At 45.4% G+C, this 20,744-nt stretch overlaps 1 protein-coding gene across 1 annotated transcript in view; it reads left to right on the top strand.

Annotated features, from left to right (window-relative positions):
- The window catches only part of LOC109895233 (transcription factor 25-like), a 40,619-nt gene extending 20,502 nt beyond the window's left edge, over positions 1–20,117 (top strand). The window contains exons 15-18 of the mRNA XM_031831024.1: positions 3,220–3,310; positions 3,985–4,064; positions 11,113–11,188; positions 18,509–20,117. Of these exons, the coding sequence (XP_031686884.1) occupies positions 3,220–3,310; positions 3,985–4,064; positions 11,113–11,188; positions 18,509–18,676 (415 nt within the window). The 3' untranslated portion in view covers positions 18,677–20,117. The remainder of the gene's footprint in view (positions 1–3,219; positions 3,311–3,984; positions 4,065–11,112; positions 11,189–18,508) is intronic.
- Positions 20,118–20,744: the final 627 nt, after the last annotated feature.

The raw sequence follows: 20,744 nt of genomic DNA on the forward strand, positions 1-20,744 counted from the left end.
CCTTCTCTCACCTGACATATCCCTTTATTTTTTTCCCCCTCTCTCACCCTGCTTAACGGTCTCTCAATCGATTTCTCCGTTTCCCACTTGCACCTCAGGCTGTCGAGGTTAGGGTCAGTGTTTGTACTGTATGTCTGTTAACCCCATGTTAATCAGAGTCATCTGACTGACCCCTCACGAGTGGAGAAGAGAGAGATTACATAGAGAGGTTACATGGAGAGGTTACATGGAGAGATTACATGGAGAAGCCAAGGTAAATTGCTAGCTAGCATTAAACTTATCTTATAAAAAACAATCAATCAATCATAATCACTAGTTAACTACACATGGTTGATGATATTACTAGTTTATCTAGCGTGTCCTGCGTTGCATATAGTCGATGCAGTGCGCATTCGCGAAAAAGGACTGTCGTTGCTCCAACGTGTACCTAACCATAAACACCAATGCCTTTCTTAAAATCAATGCACAGAAGTATATTTTTTTAAACCTGCATATTTAGCTAAAATAAATCCAGGTTAGCAGGCAATATTAACCAGGGGAAATTGTGTCACTTCTCTTGCATTCATTGCACGCAGAGTCAGGGTATATGCAACAGTTTGGGCCGCCTGGCTCATTGCGAACTAATTTGCCAGAATTTTACGTAATTATGACATAACATTGAAGGTTGTGCAATGTAACAGGAATATTTAGACTGATGGATGCCACCCATTAGATAAAATACGGAACGGTTCCGTATTTCACTGAAAGAATAAACGTCTTGTTTTCGAGATTATAGTTTCCCAGATTCTACCATATTAATGACCTAAGGCTCGTATTTCTGTGTGTTATTATGTTATAACTAAGTCTATGATTTGATAGAGCAGTCTGACTGAGTGGTGGTAGGAAGCAGCAGGCTCATAAGCATTATTTCAAACAGCACTTTCGTGCGTTTTGCCAGCAGCTCTGCTGTTTATGACTTCAAGCCTATCAACTCCCGAGATTAGGCTGGTGTAACGATGTGATGTGAAATGTCTAGCTAGTTAGCAGGGTGCGCGCTAATAGTGTTTCAAACGTCACTCGCTCTGAGACTTGGAGTGGTTGTTCCCCTTGCTCTGCATGGGTAACGCTGCTTCAAGGGTGGCTGTTGTCATTGTGTTCCTGGTTCGAGCCCAGGTAGGAGCGAGGACAGGGACGGAAGCTATACGGTTACACTGGCAATACTAAAGTGCCTATAAGAACATCCAATAGTCAAAGGTTAATGAAATACAAATGGTATAGAGAGAAATAGTCCTATAATTCCTATAATAACTACAACCTAAAACTTCTTACCTGGGAATGTTGAAGACTCATGTTGAAAGGAACCACCAGCTTTCATATGTTCTGAGCAAGGAACTTAAACGTTAGCTTTCTTACATGGCACATATTGCACTTTTACTTTCTTCTCCAACACTTTGTTTTTGCATTATTTAAACCAAATTTAACATGTTTCATTATTATATTAAGTTAAAATAAGTGTTCATTCAGTATTTTTGTAATTGTCATTATTACAAATACATTTTACAAATTGGCCGATTAATCAGTATCTGCATTTTTTGCCCTCCAATAATCGGTATCGGCGTCGAAAAATCATAATCGGTCGACCTCTAATAGAGAGTTTTTACATGGGAGTTTACGTAGAGGTTACGTAGAGAGTTTACATAGAGAGGTTACGTAGAGTTTACGTAGAGAGGTTACGTAGAGAGTTTACGTACAGAGGTTACGTAGAGAGTTTACGTAGAGAGGTTACGTAGAGAGTTTACGCAGAGAGGTTACGTAGAGAGTTTACGTAGAGAGTTTACGTAGAGAGGTTACGTAGAGAGTTTACGTAGAGAGTTTACGTAGAGAGTTTACGTAGAGAGTTTACGTAGAGAGTTTACGTAGAGAGGTTACGTAGAGAGATTACGTAGAGACGTTACATAGAGAGTTTACATAGAGACAGGTCATAACGTGCTCTTTGCGCTCCAGGGGTCCTAATGTTTATGGGTTGTTTTCTCACTGTCAGAAGTCCTGATCCCTATACTACAAATGTAGTTTGAGGAGTTGGCGAGGTAACTTTGGTCTGAGTTCAACTTGGGATTACCGGTATCACAAATGTGGCTTACCTTTTAGCCAGGTACATTTCTATGGCAACGAATCCTTCAGATCTAACTTGCTCCAAGGCAGGCTAACTCAGGGCTAACTACATTTATCCTGAATGGAGTGTCTGAGCTGCAAGTTGAGGACCAATGAAATCAGATTCCCTCCCTCTCTCAAAGATTACTTCATCATTCACTTCATTTGAGACAGACAACTAATTAAAGATTTTATTCATCAAATGTGTTTTGTGTGTGAAAGAAATAGTAATGGTTAAAATACCTATCACATTACACATAGTAATGACCGATGCATTCGAAACTTCACGCACAGTAAAACTTTTGTATGACCCAATACAGTTGTTTTATTATAAGAGGAAAAAGATGCTCATGCATTGGTAACCACACCAAAGTAATTCAATAAAGACTGCACTTAGAAGTCTATTTCACACCATAGCCTGCTGAATTTGCCAGATAACTTTTATTTCATTTTGATTTATGCACAAATGAAAATGTGGCACTGACTTGCCCATGGATTGATGTTTCAGTATTGTCTCAATGAAGAGTTGGGCGTTCGACTAGCAGATTACCCCTATTCCTTAAATTAAATTGCATGCTTTAATGGAGAATCTCATTGGAAAGTGCTTTTTAGTCTAGGAAAAGGCTTAATCTAGGTCTGAGAAACCATCCATAAGTCTACGACAAATCTGCAAAAGATATTGTTTCATAATAAGTGTTGAGGCAACACTTTTAGACTAAATATAGCAATGTTACATTTCGATGTCAGGAAGAAATCAAAGGAACCTCCTGAAATGAGGCATATTGGCTTATGTCTCTTTTTATTTGATTATTATCATTAATAGATATTTGTTGTACTTTTACCCCTTTTTCGTGATCCCGGCCGGCCGGCCAACCCCTCCCCTAACCCGGACGAAGCTGGGTCAATTGTGTACCGCCTCATGGGTCTCCCGGTCACGGCTGGCTGTGACACAGTCTGGATTCGAACCCGGGCCTGTAGTTACACCTCAAGCACTGCGGTGCAGTGCCTTAGACTGCTGCACCGCTCGGGAGGCCCTGGCCTATGTGTCTCTGACTTTGGTTTCCCCTCCTGTCTCCTCCATCCCCCTAGGAGGAAGCAGAGGTACCAGAGTGCCCCCCTGAACATCCATCGCCACGTCATCCTGTCTGAAATCAAAGAGGCCACCTCCACTCTACCGCTGGTGAGAGACTCAGGCAACAGCCACTCTACTATACCCTGGTCACCAGTTCTGTTTCTGATTTAGCCCAGTAATCCATTGTCATGCTGTTTGTCATTTGTTCAATCAGAAACAGATTTGGCAACCAGGTTTACTCTATTATTATGTCTGTGTCTCATATAGCACCCTATCCCCTTATATTGCATGACTTTTGACCAGCCATAACCCTGGTCAATAGTAGCACACAGTATATAAGGGAATAGAGTGACTTATCTAATCATAGTATAATTTCCTTACTGCTTTATCACATGATCATGAGTGGTTGTATTCATTCATTATGTACACTGTATATCCTGTATCTGTATAACATGAAATGTCCCAAAGAGTAAATGTGGTTTGCAGGAGAGTAGCGTGCACATACACAACCGCTACAGTACAGAGCATGCCAAATTATGCTGAGAATGTAGTCCTCTAATTCAAAGAGATAAATAACAACTGGCATACGGCTTCCTTATTGGTTCCATGAAGAACCCAATCAAATATAATGATTGGACCTCCTCATCGAGAGGTCCTCATAACACAAACGAGATCAACTTGATGTTTTGGATGCATGACAATTACAACAGTAACAGAGTTTTAGTGAGGATAGGCCTTCAATATGTTTACTGTAATGGTGAATTGTGTGTGTTCTCTCCCAGGAGGTGACCACTCAGTCGGTGATGGGGTTCGATCCTCTCCCCCCGCTGGACTCAGTGGTCTCATATACCCGGCCTGAGAGGTAACCCTCCAAACATGTCCTAACTTGTCATTATACGTACCAGTGCAGGTTTTTACATAGTACACAAAATATAAACACTACCGTTCAACATTTTGAGGTCACTTAGAAATGTCCTTGTTTTTTAAATAAATTTTTTTGTCATTTAAATAACATCAAATTGATCAGAAATATAGTGTAGACTGGCAGCTTCATTAAATAGTACCCGTAAAACACCAGTCTCAACGTCAACAGTGAAGAGGCGACACCGCTGGCCTTCTAGGCAGAGTTCCTCTGTGTTCTTTTGCCCATCTTAATCTCTTCTTTTTATTGGCCAGTCTGAGATATGGCTTTTTCTTTGCAACTCTGCCTAGAAGGCCAGCATCCTGGAGTCGCCTCTTCACTGTTGACGTTGAGACTGGTGTTTTGCGGGTACTATTTAATGAAGCTGCCAGTTGAGGACTTGTGAGGCGTCTGTTTCTCAAACTAGACACTCTAATGTACTTGTCCTCTTGCTCAGTTGTGCACCAGGGCCTCCCACTCCTCTTTCTATTCTGGTTAAAACCAGTTTGCGCTGTTCTGTGAAGGGAGTAGTACACAGCGTTGCACGAGATCTTCAGTTTCTTGGCAGTTTCTCGCATGGAATAGCCTTCATTTCTCAGAACAAGAAAAGACTGACGAGTTTCCTTTGTTTTCTGGCCATTTTGAGCCTGTAATCAAACCCACAAATGCTGATGCTCCAGATACTCAACTAGTCTAAAGAAGGACAGTTTTATTGCTTCTTTAATCAGCACAACAGTTTTCAGCTGTGCTAACATAATTGCAAAAGGGTTTTCTAATGATCAATTAGCCTTTTAAAATGATATACTTGGATTAGCTAACACAGCGTACCATTGGAACACAGGAGTGATGGTTGCTGTAAATGGGCCTCTGTACGCCAATGTAAATATTCCATAAAAAATCTGCCGTTTCCATTTACAACATTAACAAAGTCTACACTGTATTTCTGATCAATTTGATGTTATTTTAATGGACAAAAACGTGCTTTTTTTCAAAAACAAGGACATTTCTAAGTGACCCCAAACTTTTGAATGGTAGTGTACATATTATATATACAGTGCATTCGGAAAGTATTCAGAGCCCTTGACTTTTTCCACATTTTGTTACGTTGCTGTTCTAAAATTGATTAATATATTTTTTTCCTCGTAAATCTACACACAATACCTCATAATGACAAAGCAAAAACAGTTTTTTGACATTTTTGCTAAAATAACAAAAAATAATGCTATTTACATAAGTATTCAGAACCTATACTCAGTACTTTGTTGAAGTACCTTTGGCAGTGATTACAGCCTCGAGTCTTCTTGGATATGACGATACAAGCTTGGCACACCTGTATTTGGGGAGTTTCTCCCATTCTTCTCTACAGATCCTCTCAAGGTCTGTCAGGTTGGACGGGGAGCGTCGCTGCACAGCTATTTTCAGGTCTCTCCAGAGATGTTCGATTGGGTTCAAGTCCAGACTCTGGCTGGGCCACTCAGGGACATTCAGAGACTTGTCCCGTAGCCACTCCTGTGTTGTCTTGGCTGTGTGCTTAGGGTCGTTGTCATGTTGGAAGGTGAACCTTCACCCTAGTCTGAGGTCCTGAGTGCTCTGGAGCTTCAAGGATCTCCCTGTACTTTGCTCCGTTCATTTTTCCGGAGGCTAGCCTTCCTGCCACTGAAAAACATCCCCACAGCATGATGCTACTACCACCATGCTTCACCGTAGGGATGGTGCCAGGTTTCCTCCAGACATGACGCTTGGCATTCAGGCCAATCTTGGTTTCATCAGACCAGAGAATCTTGTTTCTCATGGTCTGAGAGTCTTTAGGTGCCTTTTGATGGAGAGCTGCAGAGATGGTTGTCCTTCCGGAAGGTTCTCCCATCTCCACAGAGGAACATCGGGTTCTCGGTCACCTTCCTGACCAAGGCCCTGCTCCCCCAATTGCTCATATATATCCCCCCCCCCAAGCAGACACATCGATGGCTCTGAACGAACTTTATTTAACTCTCTGCAAACTGGAAACGATTTATCCGGAGGCTGCATTCATTGTAGCTGGGGATTTTAACAAGGCTAATCTGAAAACAAGACTCCCTAAATTTTATCAGCATATCGATTGCGCAACCAGGGGTGGAAAGACCTTGGATCATTGTTACTCTAACTTCCGCGACGCATATAAGGCCCTGCCCCGCCCCCCTTTCGGAAAAGCTGACCACGACTCCATTTTGTTGATCCCTGCCTACAGACAGAAACTAAAACAAGAGGCTCCCACGCTGAGATCTGTCCAACGCTGGTCCGACCAAGCTGACTCCACACTCCAAGACTGCTTCCATCACGTGGACTGGGAGATGTTTCGTATTGCGTCAGATAACAACATTGACGAATACGCTGATTCGGTGTGCGAGTTCATTAGAACGTGCGTTGAAGATGTCGTTCCCATAGCAATGATTAAAACATTCCCTAATCAGAAACCGTGGATTGATGGCAGCATTCGTGTGAAACTGAAAGCGCGAACCACTGCTTTTAATCAGGGCAAGCTGACTGGAAACATGACCGAATACAAACAGTGCAGCTATTCCCTCCGCAAGGCTATCAAACAAGCTAAGCGCCAGTACAGAGACAAAGTAGAATCTCAATTCAACGGCTCAGACACAAGAGGCATGTGGCAGGGTCTACAGTCAATCACGGACTACAGGAAGAAATCCAGCCCAGTCACGGACCAGGATGTCTTGCTCCCAGGCAGACTAAATAACTTTTTTGCCCGCTTTGAGGACAATACAGTTCCACTGACACGGCCTGCAACGAAAACATGCGGTCTCTCCTTCACTGCAGCCGAGGTGAGTAAGACATTTAAACGTGTTAACCCTCGCAAGGCTGCAGGCCCAGACGGCATCCCCAGCCGCGCCCTCAGAGCATGCGCAGACCAGCTGGCCGGTGTGTTTACGGACATATTCAATCAATCCCTATACCAGTCTGCTGTTCCCACATGCTTCAAGAGGGCCACCATTGTTCCTGTTCCCAAGAAAGCTAAGGTAACTGAGCTAAACGACTACCGCCCCGTAGCACTCACATCCGTCATCATGAAGTGCTTTGAGAGACTAGTCAAGGACCATATCACCTCCACCCTACCTGACACCCTAGACCCACTCCAATTTGCTTACCGCCCAAATAGGTCCACAGACGATGCAATCTCAACCACACTGCACACTGCCCTAACCAATCTGGACAAGAGGAATACCTATGTGAGAATGCTGTTCATCGACTACAGCTCGGCATTCAACACCATAGTACCCTCCAAGCTCGTCATCAAGCTCGAGACCCTGGGTCTCGACCCCGCCCTGTGCAACTGGGTACTGGACTTCCTGACGGGCCGCCCCCAGGTGGTGAGGGTAGGCAACAACATCTCCTCCCCGCTGATCCTCAACACTGGGGCCCCACAAGGGTGCGTTCTGAGCCCTCTCCTGTACTCCCTGTTCACCCACGACTGCGTGGCCACGCACGCCTCCAACTCAATCATCAAGTTTGCGGACGACACAACAGTGGTAGTCTTGATTACCAACAACTACGAGACGGCCTACAGGGAGGAGGTGAGGGCCCTCGGAGTGTGGTGTCAGGAAAATAACCTCACACTCAACGTCAACAAAACTAAGGAGATGATTGTGGACTTCAGGAAACAGCAGAGGGAACACCCCCCTATCCACATCGATGGAACAGTAGTGGAGAGGGTAGCAAGTTTTAAGTTCCTCGGCATACACATCACAGACAAACTGAATTGGTCCACTCACACAGACAGCATCGTGAAGAAGGCGCAGCAGCGCCTCTTCAACCTCAGGAGGCTGAAGAAATTCGGCTTGTCACCAAAAGCACTCACAAACTTCTACAGATGCACAATCGAGAGCATCCTGGCGGGCTGTATCACCGCCTGGTATGGCAACTGCACCGCCCTCAACCGTAAGGCTCTCCAGAGGGTAGTGAGGTCTGCACAACGCATCACCGGGGGCAAACTACCTGCCCTCCAGGACACCTACACCACCCGATGCTACAGGAAGGCCATAAAGATCATCAAGGACATCAACCACCCGAGCCACTGCCTGTTCACCCCGCTGTCATCCAGAAGGCGAGGTCCGTACAGGTGCATCAAAGCTTGGACCGAGAGACTGAAAAACAGCTTCTATCTCAAGGCCATCAGACTGTTAAACAGCCACCACTAACATTGAGTGGCTGCTGCCAACACACTGTCAATGACACTGACTCAACTCCAGCCACTTTAATAATGGGAATTGATGGGAAATGATGTAAAATATATCACTAGCCACTTTAAACAATGCTACCTAATATAATGTTTACATACCCTACATTATTCATCTCATATGTATACGTATATACTGTACTCTATATCATCTACTGCATCCTTATGTAATACATGTATCACTAGCCACTTTAACTATACCACTTTGTTTACATACTCATCTCATATGTATATACTGCACTCAATACCATCTACTGTATCTTGCCTATGCTCCTCTGTACCATCACTCATTCATATATCCTTATGTACATATTCTTTATCCCCTTACACTGTGTATAAGACAGTAGTTTTTTTTTTTTTTTGAATGGTTAGTTAGATTACTTGTTCGTTATTACTGCATTGTCGGAACTAGAAGCACAAGCATTTCGCTACACTCGCATTAACATCTGCTAACCATGTGTATGTGACAAATACAATTTGATTTGATTTGATTTGAGTTTGGCCGGGCGATCAGCTCTAGGAAGAGTCTTGGTGGTTCCAAACTTCTTCCATTTAAGAATGATGAGACCTGTGCCTCGACACAATCCTGTCTCGGAGCTCCACGGATAATTCTTTCGACATCATGGCTTGGTTTTTGCTCTGACATGCACTGTCAAATGTGGGACCTTATATAGACAGGTGTGTGCCTTTTCAAATCATGTCTAATCAATTGAATTTACCACAGGTGGACTTTAAAAAAATAATATATATTGTTCAAAAATGTCTAAACCTGTTTTTGCTTTGTCATTATGGAGTGTAGTGTGTCAATTGATGAGGAAAACAATTCATTTTATCCATTTGTGGAAAAAAGTCAAGGGGTCTGAATACTTTCCGAATGCACTGTAGCTAGTTATAGAATGTGGCTCCTTCAGGGCCTCCCGGGTGGCGCAGTGGTCTAGGGCACTGCATCGCCCAGGCTCTGTTGCAGCCGGCCGCGACCGGGAGGTGGGGCGACGCACAATTGGCCTAGCGTCGTCCGGGTTAGAGAGGGTTTGGCCGGTAGGGATATCCTTGTCTCATCGCGCATCAGCCACTCCTGTGGCGGGCTGGGCGCAGTGCACGCTAACCAAGGTCGCCAGGTGCACAGTGTTTCCTCCGACACATTGGTGTGGCTGGCTTCTGGGTTGGATGCGCGCTTCGCCTCTCCCGAGCCAGTACGGGAGTTGTAGCGATGAGACATGATAGTAATTACTAACAATTGGATACCAAGAAATTGGGGAGAAAAGGGGGCAAAAATGTTTTTTAAAAAAATAATATGGCTCCTTCAGATTGCTAGGTTCTTCTCTATAGGTCTACTTGGATCAGCAATCCTGTCAGTGCCTCTGGACTGAAAACCAAGAGTCAGGACAGTATCTGCTTGTGTTTTCCTAAGCAGAACCAATACAGCTTGGTTTGTTTCAGTCTACCTAAGGCTGTCTGGCCCACTGGCCACTGACTCCATTGAGGATCTCTAATGAAGGTATATTAGAGTACATTGTAAGGGGATGGGGGTGATCCATTTGTAATGTTCAGGAGTGTGGACATTGGAAAGGCACACGGTTATGTAGGCCGGGGGAGGTGAATTTATAACCCTCTCTCTGTCTTTGCCAATGGTGGCAAACGCCATTGATGTACATTTGGTATAAAGAATAGCCTTGATTTCACCAGCTTGCATCTCACCTCTTAATGGTCTATCCCTGACACACCCTTCCTTCTCTGCCTCCCTTCTTTCTCTCCCTCCCACCTATCCCTCTCTTCAATCTCTCTTCTCCCCTCTCGCTGTCATCAGTTTCTCTGAAATAGCATGTGGTTACAGGAGTGTTGTGGGTTCCTGACTGAGGCCTCTTTTCCTCCCATCTTGTAATAGCTGTTAACCAGCAGAGTCAGTGGTGGATGGTAGGGAGGCATCACACCATCAGAGAGTCGAATACGGTGACAACGAATAACATGACAAATTGACTCCTAGTCAAGGGAAAGTGTAGCATTTGTTTTAAGTGGGGAAGACCTAATTTTCTGAGGGCTGTTGTGTGGAGCACACTGTACACACTGTACCCTGTCCTGATGATCTCTGGTGAGAATTACTTAGAATGACAGCCCACCCATGTCTTGAGGACAGCCCACCCATGTCTGAGGATAGCCCACCCATGTCTGAGGACAGCCCTACTATTTCTGCCTGATGGTTGTTTGTTCCTCACAAGCTTTACCAACATGGCCACGGAGAAGTGTTTTGATTGATAAAGAACTGGGGGTGTGTAAGTGGTTGAAGTAATGATTTTTATTAATGGGTGGGGGGTTACTGGTTACAATTTAGCACTGGATCTGTAACCGCAACATAAAAGAGCATTCTTTGGGTTCAGAAAAACTATTGGACCTACTTATAATGATCTACAGTGAGGTCCAAAAGTACTTAGACAGTGACACTTTGTTTGAATGGTTAATAACACATTATCATGTATTTCTATTGGGCACACATAATCTGAAACACAACCAAAACTAACTGCAAATGCATCCAACAAGTTTGGAGTATTACAAGCTTGTTGTAGTCGGGACCCAATACTTTTGGTTCTCTAAAATGCGTTGACTATGTACACATTCCAAAGTGCAGGAGTACAGAGTGAAAACAACAAAACACAGACCTCACTGTATATGATGGTTGATATAATTTATGGTCATGGGAGAATCCTTATCAGCAGAAGAGTATCAGAAACGTATTGTATGCTTGTGTTATCTTGTTAGCTTTCTCACTTGTCTCTGTGTTTGCAGGCAGAGTGTGGGAGCCTCCAATGAGAGCACCCTGTCACTGTTCTTCCGCTCTCTGCTGCCAAACTTCAACCTGCAGGTAAGTGAGTGAGCTAGGCCAAGGGGGAGCTACAGAAGACTAGGGGTATGCAACCATGGTCCTCGGGAGCTGCAGTGTCAGGCAGATGGCTTGGGTTCTTTTATTCAAGTCCGTGTCTGATTATTTAGATCTGGAAAATTCTGATTCCCATCAGTGACATTAATGGATATGGATTTGACAAAGAAGTAGCAGAGGAAGAGGACATCAGCAGACACTGTGGTCCCTGAGGACAGAGCTGCATGCCCCCAAGCGTGGCAAATCTAAGAAAAGGTCCTCTGCATCATAGAACATCATGACTGCTTGTCCTTTGACCACAATGTCCCATCTCCTGTTATTGACCTCATAAGCCAACATGTGTGTGTGTGTCTCTGTCTGTCTGACTGTATTGTGTGTTTTTTAACATAGGGCAGGGACCTTGAATAAGATGGCATGTGAAACACAGCCTCATAACTATAATATAGTTAGCATCTCCACTGTGCCTTTCCCAATGGGAGACCAATAGGGAACATCAGCTGTTGAGGCATATGACCTCCCCACACACGGAAGAGTGTAAAAACAAATATATAAAGATCACAGGATATTTCAGTTGGCACGTTGCTGCAGCAGACAATGAAAACATTCATAAAGTGTACCGAGAGTCAAAGAACCTGGTCTGTCGCCTCCTCAGGGCTCCCAGATTCCTCACACTAGCCCACGCTGTTGCTAGGCAACGGTCAGCGGGATGAGACGTCATCATAATAATCTCAAAACATTTGTGGGAGTGCTGAACTAATGGAGACATCCTGGGCTACTGTTGGGCTGAACTAATGGAGACTTCCTGGGCTACTGTTGGGCTGAACTAATGGAGACATCCTGGGCTACTGTTGGGCTGAACTAATGGAGACATCCTGGGCTACTGTTGGGCTGAGCTAATGGAGACATCCTGGGCTACTGTTGGGCTGAACTAATGGAGACTTCCTGGGCTACTGTTGGGCTGAACTAATGGAGACATCCTGGGCTACTGTTGGGCTGAACTAATGGAGACATCCTGGGCTACTGTTGGGCTGAGCTAATGGAGACATCCTGGGCTACTGTTGGGCTGAACTAATGGAGACTTCCTGGGCTACTGTTGGGCTGAACTAATGGAGACATCCTGGGCTACTGTTGGGCTGAACTAATGGAGACATCCTGGGCTACTGTTGGGCTGAGCTAATGGAGACATCCTGGGCTACTGTTGGGCTGAACTAATGGAGACATCCTGGGCTACTGTTGGGCTGAGCTAATGGAGACATCCTGGGCTACTGTTGGGCTGAACTAATGGAGACATCCTGGGCTACTGTTGGGCTGAACTAATGGAGACATCCTGGGCTACTGTTGGGCTGAACTAATGGAGACATCCTGGGCTACTGTTGGGCTGAGCTAATGGAGACATCCTGGGCTACTGTTGGGCTGAACTAATGGAGACATCCTGGGCTACTGTTGGGCTGAACTAATGGAGACATCCTGGGCTACTGTTGGGCTGAACTAATGGAGACATCCTGGGCTACTGTTGGGCTGAACTAATGGAGACATCCTGGGCTACTGTTGGGCTGAGCTAATGGAGACATCCTGGGCTACTGTTGGGCTGAGCTAATGGAGACATCCTGGGCTACTGTTGGGCTGAGCTAATGGAGACATCCTGGGCTACTGTTGGGCTGAGCTAATGGAGACATCCTGGGCTACTGTTGGGCTGAGCTAATGGAGACATCCTGGGCTACTGTTGGGCTGAGCTAATGGAGACATCCTGGGCTACTGTTGGGCTGAGCTAATGGAGACATCCTGGACTACTGTTGGGCTGAGCTAATGGAGACATCCTGGGCTACTGTTGGGCTGAACTAATGGAGACATCCTGGGCTACTGTTGGGCTGAGCTAATGGAGACATCCTGGGCTACTGTTGGGCTGAACTAATGGAGACATCCTGGGCTACTGTTGGGCTGAGCTAATGGAGACATCCTGGGCTACTGTTGGGCTGAGCTAATGGAGACATCCTGGGCTACTGTTGGGCTGAACTAATGGAGACATCCTGGGCTACTGTTGGGCTGAGCTAATGGAGACATCCTGGGCTACTGTTGGGCTGAGCTAATGGAGACATCCTGGGCTACTGTTGGGCTGAGCTAATGGAGACATCCTGGGCTACTGTTGGGCTGAGCTAATGGAGACATCCTGGGCTACTGTTGGGCTGAGCTAATGGAGACATCCTGGGCTACTGTTGGGCTGAGCTAATGGAGACATCCTGGACTACTGTTGGGCTGAGCTAATGGAGACATCCTGGGCTACTGTTGGGCTGAACTAATGGAGACATCCTGGGCTACTGTTGGGCTGAGCTAATGGAGACATCCTGGGCTACTGTTGGGCTGAACTAATGGAGACATCCTGGACTACTGTTGGGCTGAACTAATGGAGACATCCTGGGCTACTGTTGGGCTGAGCTAATGGAGACATCCTGGGCTACTGTTGGGCTGAACTAATGGAGACATCCTGGGCTACTGTTGGGCTGAGCTAATGGAGACATCCTGGGCTACTGTTGGGCTGAACTAATGGAGACATCCTGGACTACTGTTGGGCTGAGCTAATGGAGACATCCTGGGCTACTGTTGGGCTGAGCTAATGGAGACATCCTGGGCTACTGTTGGGCTGAGCTAATGGAGACATCCTGGACTACTGTTGGGCTGAACTAATGGAGACATCCTGGACTACTGTTGGGCTGAGCTAATGGAGACATCCTGGGCTACTGTTGGGCTGAGCTAATGGAGACATCCTGGGCTACTGTTGGGCTGAGCTAATGGAGACATCCTGGGCTACTGTTGGGCTGAGCTAATGGAGACATCCTGGGCTACTGTTGGGCTGAGCTAATGGAGACATCCTGGGCTACTGTTGGGCTGAGCTAATGGAGACATCCTGGACTACTGTTGGGTTGAGCTAATGGAGACATCCTGGACTACTGTTGGGCTGAACTAATGGAGACATCCTGGGCTACTGTTGGGCTGAGCTAATGGAGACATCCTTTGCTACTGTTGGGCTGAACTAATGGAGACATCCTGGACTACTGTTGGGCTGAGCTAATGGAGACATCCTGGGCTACTGTTGGGCTGAGCTAATGGAGACATCCTGGGCTACTGTTGGGCTGAGCTAATGGAGACATCCTGGACTACTGTTGGGCTGAACTAATGGAGACATCCTGGGCTACTGTTGGGCTGAGCTAATGGAGACATCCTGGGCTACTGTTGGGCTGAACTAATGGAGACATCCTGGGCTACTGTTGGGCTGAGCTAATGGAGACATCCTGGGCTACTGTTGGGCTGAGCTAATGGAGACATCCTGGACTACTGTTGGGCTGAGCTAATGGAGACATCCTGGACTACTGTTGGGCTGAACTAATGGAGACATCCTGGGCTACTGTTGGGCTGAGCTAATGGAGACATCCTTGGCTACTGTTGGGCTGAACTAATGGAGACATCCTGGACTACTGTTGGGCTGAGCTAATGGAGACATCCTGGGCTACTGTTGGGCTGAGCTAATGGAGACATCCTGGGCTACTGTTGGGCTGAGCTAATGGAGACATCCTGGACTACTGTTGGGCTGAACTAATGGAGACATCCTGGGCTACTGTTGGGCTGAGCTAATGGAGACAACCTGGGCTACTGTTAGTCTGAGCTAATGTAGACATCCTGGGCTACTGTTGGGCTGAGCTAATGGAGACATCCTGGGCTACTGTTGGGCTGAGCTAATGGAGACATCCTGGGCTACTGTTGGGCTGAGCTAATGGAGACATCCTGGGCTACTGTTGGCACAAAGGGTTCTGACAGGATGGAAGGGAACATTGATTAGCTGGAGTTTAGGTAGATATTCCCTAACCCTCTGGAGGTTTCTGAATGGATTAACCATACGACTCATTTCATGCCTATTTGCTCCGTGGCCAAGCCTTAGAAAGTGCTTCTGAGTAGCTTCCTACTCCACTAGCTCTACTGCAGCTTATCCACATTAAGTCTACAGTAGTGTAACTTTGCCACAGAAAAACGGGTTCCTATGTTGGAACTAACCAATATGGCCCATGAAGAACATGCTCTTGAAATAGTGTTTTCTGGTGCGTTTTGGATATGTCCGAACAATGTTGACCCATTGGCGATGTTATGTAGTGTCTGACTCTGACCTCTATCTGATGTCCAATAACACAATCTGATCACAATCTACAACCAACACTTTGTGACAGTTGGCATCGGAGGCCTAACAAAGTTTAGCTTCGTCATTTGATACAGCACAGATCGTGGAGAAAGATTGACGAGGCAAACTTGGCTTTTGGTACAAGAACTCTTGATTGACTCCGTGTTTTGCCTCTCTTTGATGCACTGTTTTTAATGGTGCGTTACTTGAGTCCTGTTGAAGCAGAACAGACAACTGTTGCATTTCAAGAGAGAGTCTTGATTCCTCTGACTCAGTGTTGTCCATGGCAACCAAAGAGGAGGGAATGTACTGTCCGCCCCATTGCCCCCTGCTTCTCAGGCAGAGTGGAGAGGAGGTAAAGAGTGGGCAGTGTCACACAGGGTGAAATACACAAGAGACAGATGGTGACAAACACCCCTGGAGAGGAGAGGATAAGCACTCAGCAGCCTGGCACCAGCAACCAGAGGATAGCCTATATTTACACATCACATTGTCTCTCGTCATGTTGACCTACTTCAGAACATTCCTGTGTCTATAAAAAAAGATCCACATGATCAAAACATCAATGGACAGTATACATGTGTGGGAGTGATTTTTATATTTGATGAGGTGTCCCACACTGACTGGCAGTGTGTTGCCATGTAACCTTGTGCAGTGGGATGCAACGTGATGTGAAGGAAGCAAAGCATCGTCTCCTATTATAGTTACTCTCCAATGTCCATGCCAGTTCGGAGTGTAGCTAGCCACGCTAGTGATCAGAGGACATGCGGCTAATTGTAAAGATAATCACTAATGTGGACCACCAACCTGGGTGCTCCAGTGTCCTCAGGTCGTCCTGTGCCACAACTGGCCATGCAAGTTCCAGAAACACCCACTGACCAAAAGCGTTTTAACCAAGAGGGACCACCTTTTTTTATGCAGCTACTTTTAAACCATCTTCAGACTTATCTGATTAGGAAGAGGAAGAGATGCAATTACGATAAGAATGAGACAGTTTAGGAGGAAGAGATGCTGTCTGCTTTCAGTTGTTTTATTGCACTGTTAGAATAGCTACAGTGTTATCCAACAGGTCTGAAATCACAATTTAGGTGTGTTGGAAATTAAATGAATCTAATAAATGTATGTTCTGTGTGAAAATCCCCAAAAAACTTTGACACAAAACACTAACATACTTGTATGTCACCTAGGATCGTACAAAGCTCCTGTTTGTCTCTTAAAATGAATTTGTTTACGCGTGATACCTTATTGCAACGTTTGAAACGTTTTGAACCTGAGTGAGACAGGAGAGAATAATGTGGTGTTCTTAAGAGATGGTATTGTGCTTTTCCTGGTGAATTTAAGCAACATACAGTGTATTCGGGAAGTATTCAGGCTCCTTGACTTTTTCAATTTTCAATTTTGTTACATTACAGCCTTATTCTAAAATGGATTAAATACATTTTCTACACACAATACCCCATAATAACAAAACATTTTTGTTGTTGTCATTTTTAAAAAAAAAGTATTCTGACCCTTTGCTATGAAATTGAGCTCAGGTGCATCCTGTTTCCATTGATCATCCTTTTTTTTTTTTTTTTTTCCTTTTTCTCCCCAATTTTGTGGTATCCAATTGGTAGTTACAGTCTTGTCTCATAGCTGCAACTCGTACGGACTCGGGAGAAGCGAAGGTCGAGAGCCGTGCATCCTCCAAAACACAACCCACCAAGCTTCTTGACACAATGCCCTCTTAACCCGGAAGCCAGCCACGCCAATGTGTCGGAGGAAACACAGTACACCTGGTGACCGTGCCAGCATGCACTGCGCCCGGCCCTCCACAGAGGTCGCTAGTGCGTGCTGGGCCAATTGTGCGCTGCCCCATGGGTCTCCCGGTCGCGGCCGGCTGCGACAGAGCCTAGACTTGAGCCCAGACTCTCTAGTGGCACAGCTGGCACTGCGATGCAGTGGCTTAGACCACTGCGCCACTCGGGAGGCCCCTCCATTGATCATCCTTGAGATGTTTCAAAAACTTGGAGTCCACCTGTGGTAAATTCAATTGATTGAACATGATTTGGAAAGGCACAAACCGGTCTATATAAGGTCCCACAGTTGACAGTGCATGTCAGTGCAAAAACCAAGCCATGAGGTCAAAGGAATTGTCTGTAGAGCTCCGAGACAGGATTGTGTCGAGGCACAGATCTGGGGAAGGGTAGCAACATTTTTTTGCAGCATTGAAGGTCCCCAAGAACACAGGGGCCTCCGTCATTCTTAAATGGAAGAAGTTTGGAAACACCTAGACTCTAGAGCTGGCTGCCTGGCCAAACCAAGCAATCGGGAGAGAAGGGCCTTGGTCAGGGAGGTGACCAAGAACCACCAATCAGGCCTTTATGGTAGAGTGCCCAGACGGAAGCCAATCCACAGTAAGGAGGCACATGCCAGCCCGCTTGGGGTTTGCCAAAAGGCAACTAAAGACTAGACAATGAGAAACTAGATGGTCTGATGAAATCAAGACTGAACTCTTTGGCCTGAATGCCAAGTGTCACGTCTGGAGGAAACCTGGCAGCATCATGCTGTGGAGGTGTCTTTCAGTGGGAGGGAGTGGGAGACTAGTCAGGATCGAGGGAAAGATGAACGGAGCAAAATAAAGAGGTCCTTTATGAAAACCTGCTCCAGGGTGCTCAGGACCTCAGACTGGGGTGAAGTTTCACCTTCCAACAGGACAACGACCCTAAGCACACAGCCAAGACAATGCAGAAGTGGCTTCGGGACAAGTTTCAATGTCGTTGAGTGGCTCAGCCAGAGCCCAACTTGAACCCGAGGTATACAAGTGTACCAAGCTTGTAGTGTCATTACCAAGAAGACTCGAGGCTGTACTCACTGCCAAAGGTGCTACACTAAAGTACTGAGTTAAGGGTCTGTAAATGTGATACTTAAAAAGATATCACTTTTTTTGCTTCGTCATTATGGGGTATTGTGGGTAGATTGATGAGGGGGGAAATGATTTATTCCATTTTAGAATAAGGCTGTAATGTAACAAAATGTGGAAAAAGGGAAGGGATCTGAATACTTTCCGAATGCACTGTATACACACACACACACTTCCGTATTGTCATGTTCAGTGATGATTAGAATTACTGCTCACACTCTAGTCACTGTCTCTGCAGGGTGAGCCGATGCCGCAGGATGACCTGGAAGTAGCTCAGGCAGGTCGGGAGCTGAACCAAGAAGTAAATCGTCTGATGGTGGCCATGAGGGACATGCTGGCCAACATCCAGTTTCAGGAGCCACCTAGAGAGGACAACCCTGACAGAGACGAGGGGGAGTGGGACTGAGATGAGGAGGATACAGAGAGAGGTGGAGTGAGACTTGAGGGAGAGGGACATAGAGCTGTGAATGGATAGAAGAAAATAAAAGGTTGATTAAGATGAATGGAGTTGGAGTACAGCAGGGTGGTAGGAGAATGAAGAGTGAGTGAGGGAATAGATTCAGTGAGGGTAGCAGTAACAGATGTACTGAAACCTTAAAGAAAGAAATGGTAGGTCATCTATATGACCCAAACATCAAACAAACTCTCCCTTTCTGATCTAGGCACAGTAGTATCACCTCTTCCTCCTGTCATAGTCAGTCAGTCCATCAGCCCTATCTCCATCCTCATGTCATAGTCAGACAGTCCATCAGCCCTCTCTCCATCCTCATGTCATAGTCAGACAGTCCATCAGCCCTATCTCCATCCTCATGTCATAGTCAGACAGTCCATCAGCCCTCTCTCCTTCCTCATGTCATAGTCAGACAGTCCATCAGCCCTCTCTCCTTCCTCATGTCATAGTCAGACAGTCCATCAGCCCTCTCTCCTTCCTCATGTCATAGTCAGACAGTCCATCAGCCCTCTCTCCATCCTCATGTCATAGTCAGACAGTCCATCAGCCCTCTCTCCATCCTCATGTCATAGTCAGACAGTCCATCAGCCCTCTCTCCTTCCTCATGTCATAGTCAGACAGTCCATCAGCCCTCTCTCCTTCCTCATGTTGTCCCATTCTCTTTCCTCGGGACAGTTGTTCTTACTGATCGAGAAGATCAGGAGGCTGCGTTCATTAAGAAAAAAACTCCCTCCGTTTTTTTAAAAGAACATTGCTTATCAAAAAAATGAATATTGTGTTTCATCAGAAGGATAATGACACCCTCCTACTACAGTATATCTGAAGTGGAATTATTTATGATTGAATAAATCCCTATGGTGTTGTCTTAGCAACCTAACGTCGTACACACATTGACAGTCTACTGCCATACGAGTTGATGAGAGTCAGGATAAAGGTTAATGAGCATCTGATAAAAGTCAGAATTCTACAGTAATTCACCTTGTGAGTAGACCAAATGGACTTACCTCTTATTCCATTTTTTATATTGGCCATAACAACTTTGATTTTTAACTTCAACTCCCAATTAACCCTGTTCATCATTGAATATAAAATGCTGTTGTCTTAGAAATCTGATTTTGAGGATAAAATTCAAACTGATCAGGATATTTTTCTGTTGTGATTCTCTATAGAGGTATTTTTAACCTTACCTGATCTATTCTAGGCTGTTTATTAACTAGGGCCCGAAGTTGGTCCCAATGAGGTCATGTTGGCAGGAAAAACTACTGGCCCAAGTCATCTGTTAATGTCAGGAAAGGATTGCATGATATCCAACCCACTACTGTAAATACTCTGCTTAGAAATCATTTATTACACAAGCTAATGTAAAGACAATAAACCTGATGTTCATATGGTTCAATACTGACTTGAGTAAAAATACATATTTCATAATTAATCTCTTTCCAGGCCAATAGGGGGTTCATTCTGTGTCTTGGCCTCCCAAGCCGCCTGATCATGAGTGTTTGCTGCACGGTGAGTGGTAATCAGTCTAGAAATTACAAGGCTATCTGTGTCTACCATCCCAAAATAAATGTCCTTTCACTTATCTTGAAGTCTTTGATGCTGAGAAGATTAACTGGTAGGTGTTATCTGATATGTAGTCAGTCAGTTGTTGCTAATGCATCTGCCATTACTCCATCTGAGGACACTGCCTCTCAGGTTCCCGTTAAAATAGAGCAGTGTTTCCCAAACTTGGTCCTCGGCACCCCAAGGGATGCACATTGTGGTTTTGCCCTAACACTACACAGCTGATGCAAATGATCAAAGCTTGATGATTAGTTGATGATTTGAATCAGCTGTGTAGTGCTAGGGGGAAAACTAAACGTTCACTCCTTGGGGTCCCGAGGACCAAGTTTGGGAAACCCTGCAATAGAGAGTCTTACGTACAGTTGAAGTAGGAAGTTTACATACACTTAAGTTGGAGTCATTAAAACTCATTTTTCAACCACTCCGCAAATTTCTTGTTAACAAACTATAGTTTTGGCAA

This window comes from Oncorhynchus kisutch, linkage group LG8, assembly GCF_002021735.2.
Source record: "Oncorhynchus kisutch isolate 150728-3 linkage group LG8, Okis_V2, whole genome shotgun sequence".
NCBI classification, from domain to species: Eukaryota; Metazoa; Chordata; class Actinopteri; order Salmoniformes; family Salmonidae; genus Oncorhynchus; species Oncorhynchus kisutch.